The 3408-nt window shown below is 41.3% G+C and overlaps 1 protein-coding gene across 1 annotated transcript; it reads left to right on the plus strand.

Annotated features, from left to right (window-relative positions):
• Positions 1–1767: 1767 nt before the first annotated feature.
• Positions 1768–2727, plus strand: LOC150057385 (olfactory receptor 2T29-like). Its single transcript, XM_090339705.1, has one exon. The coding sequence runs from the start codon at positions 1768–1770 to the stop codon at positions 2725–2727; it is 960 nt and encodes a 319-aa protein (XP_090195831.1).
• Positions 2728–3408: the final 681 nt, after the last annotated feature.

A 3408-nucleotide genomic window follows, 5' to 3' on the forward strand; every position in this document is an offset into this window, starting at 1 on the left:
TCAGGCCTTCCGTCCAAGCCCCAGGACTGGCAAAAAAAAAAAAAAAAAAAAAAAAAAAAGGTATCACATGCTTATCTCAATAGGTGCAGAAAAAGCATTTCTCAAGAACCAACACCCCTTATTATTAAAAACTCTGTAGAAACTAGTAATCCATGGAACATTCCTCAATAGGAATATTCCTCAATATAATAATGGCTATAGATGAAGAATCTACAGCTAGCATTATACTTAATGGTGAATATTTAAAGTCAGGAATAAGAAAATGATTTGCACTCTCTCCAATCCTCTTCAATATAGTATTGGAATTCCTAGCTAAAGCAACAAGGCAAGCAGCAAACCTAAAGGGGACCCAAATATGGAAAGAAGAAGTACAACTTTCCCTCTTCGCAGATGACATAATCTTGTATTCAAAGAACCCCATAGACTCCACTCCCAAATGATTCTATCTGATCTGAAACTTTGGCAAAGTAGCAGGATATAAAAATAATCTATAAGGGGCCAGGAGTTTGGCCCGGCCGTAGAGGGCTTGCCTAGGTTGCAGGAAGACCTGCGTTCGATTCCTCGGAACCAAATACATAGAAAAAAAACCTGGAAGTTGTGCTGAGGCTCAAGTGGTAGTGCTCTAGCCTTCAGAAAGTCCAAGGATGGAGCTCAGGTCCCGAGCTTAAGCCCAGGACTGGCAAAAAAAAATAATATCCACAAAAACCACTGGATTTTCTATATGCTGACAATGGGAAGCATGAGGCTGAAATTTAAAAAGCTTGTTTCTGACAGAAGAAAACAAGTTGGATTCCTGTCCCCAGGCCCTTTCTTGCACTTTACTTTGTATGGGGACAGCTTTCACATTTGCAAACCAAACTAATTAAGATCTGCTGTAAGCTGTCATGTCCATGTAAATTATTGCTATTATTCATGGAGAACTGTCCTGGATCCTCCCACCAGTTCAGTCTTACATACACACTTTCTCACTATTATAGAACTTGCACAAACAGCTTGCTCTGCAGGATTGGTATGGAGAAGTCCCAAGCCACCTCTGCCATTCTTGGGCCATTTGGTAGTATATAAATCTCAGGTACCAGTAATGACTAGGGATGGCACGAGGCACTCAGATTTAGGACTAGTCTAGCTTTACCCGTCTTCTACCTGAGCAACCCAGATTGTATTCACAGACTCTTGGTGTGTCTCTTTTAAACACAGAAGGTCCCATGGTGCACTTCATTCAGGATTACACAGTAGGAAGATGTTTGGGGTAGTTGTTTCCTTGGCAAGTAGGGAAGGTACAGGAAGTTTTGGAAGTAGAGAAATATGAGCACTGAGGCCCACTGTCCCCATAGGGGAAAGGCTTGACTGAGTCAGATCCCAGGATGACTTCCCTCCATCTTGACAGGGAGCAAGCTGGAAAGTGCCAGGCTCCCCAATGCAGGTGTCTGCTTACTGTACGATGTGTTCCCTACCCATCTTAAACTTTATTGGCTTTGAGTGCCATTTAGTATGCACCTGCAGAAACAATCCATGCTTGCCCTTTTATGTTCTTTCTGTTACTTACAGTGCTAGTGGGAGGGATTCTTTCACTTACTGTACTATGCCATGATTTCTTTCTTTTAAAAATCAAAAGGCCAATACATCCAGTTTTTAATGAGGTTTCTATGTTTCCATGTAGTTGCCTTTCTACAACATTTGACTCTCTCTGAGCCAAAAATCTGGTGATTTAATTTCAGAGGCCGATAAACATAGTATGGCCATGTCGAAGCTTCTTTGGTGGTATAGATGAAAATCATGGACGTCATCAAATGGATGGTCAACCACACAGCACAGTCAGACTTCATCCTGGTGGGACTCTTCAGTCAATCCAAACACCCCGCTCTGCTCTGCATGGTCATTTCTGTGGTTTTCCTGATGGCTTTGACTGGAAACGCTGTCCTCATCACTGTGATTCACTCTGACATCCACCTTCACACCCCCATGTACTTTTTCATCAGCCAGTTGGCACTCATGGATATGACCTATATTACAATCATTGTGCCCAAGATGCTCATGGACCAGATCACTGGAATGAACAGGATTTCACTCTCTGAATGTGCAATGCAGATGTTCCTGTATTTGACCCTTGTGGGTGCAGAGTTTTTTCTCTTGGCCACAATGTCCTATGACCGCTATGTGGCCATCTGCCATCCACTCCGTTACCCTGTCCTCTTGAACCACAAGATCTGTCTCCTCCTGGCATTTGGCTGCTGGTTTCTGGGATCTGTGGATGGCTTCATGCTCACTCCAATCACCATGACCTTCCCATTCTGCAAATCCAGAGAGATCCAACACTACTTCTGTGAGGCTCCTGCCGTACTGAAGCTCTCCTGTTCAGACACCTCGCTCTATGAGACACTCATGTACCTGTGCTGTGTCCTCATGCTCCTCATCCCCATCGTGGTCATTTCAAGCTCCTATTCCTTCATCCTCCTCACTGTCCACAGGATGAAGTCAGCAGAGGGCAGGAAGAAGGCCCTTGCCACGTGTTCTTCCCATATGACCGTGGTCATTCTCTTCTACGGTGCCGCCATATACACCTACATGCTTCCTGGCTCCTACCACACCCCTGAGAAGGACATGGTGGTGTCTGTCTTTTACACCATCCTCACACCTGTGTTAAACCCTCTGATCTACAGTCTCAGGAATAAGAATGTCACCAGGGCTCTGAAGAAAACATTCACCGTGAGACCTTTATTTCAATAAAAAAAACCATGTAGGGAAATTTAGTTCAAATGGTTTTGCTGCCTTCTCTGCAATCTTTTCTTCATGATCTTATGCTAATTTTATTCCTCTGACTCCAGAAATTGCTTCACTGTACTGTAAAGTTCTTACATTCTAAACTCATTTTCATTTCAAAGTTCTCACATAGTTTCAATGCAATGATATGATTGTGGTACTAATAAGTGTTCTCTAATAATGTAGAATAATATAGTGAAATATTTGAAGAAAATAGTAATAACTGATAAGAGAATATTCTGAGTTACAGATGAAAATGTTTACAACAGTTTACAGTGGAGGAACCTTTATACAGTGGTGTGGGCATCAGAATAGGAAATGTAAAGAAACTTATAAAGTGTAGTTTGCAAATTTCTCAAAGGAAAAACTAAGAATCTGTTAGAGCTGTTAACTTACAAAGGATGTGGTTCTCATGGAATATGGAAGTAGCAGATAAATACTCTTAATATATATCTTCTATAAATTTTGTGTTTATAGACTCTGAATGTCTCACACATTTTCTAAAAAGAGCCTCCCATTCAATGATTAAGAGGAAATAAAAAATTATGACAGCATTCTGAGAAAAACATTGTAGGCATTAATTCTATTTACTTGAATGTTAATTTCCTATGAAATTGAAACTACACAGAAATAAGGAGTTCACTATCA

This window comes from Megascapheus bottae, chromosome 10, assembly GCF_031878675.1.
Source record: "Megascapheus bottae isolate mThoBot1 chromosome 10, mThoBot2.hap1, whole genome shotgun sequence".
Taxonomy (NCBI): Eukaryota; Metazoa; Chordata; class Mammalia; order Rodentia; family Geomyidae; genus Megascapheus; species Megascapheus bottae.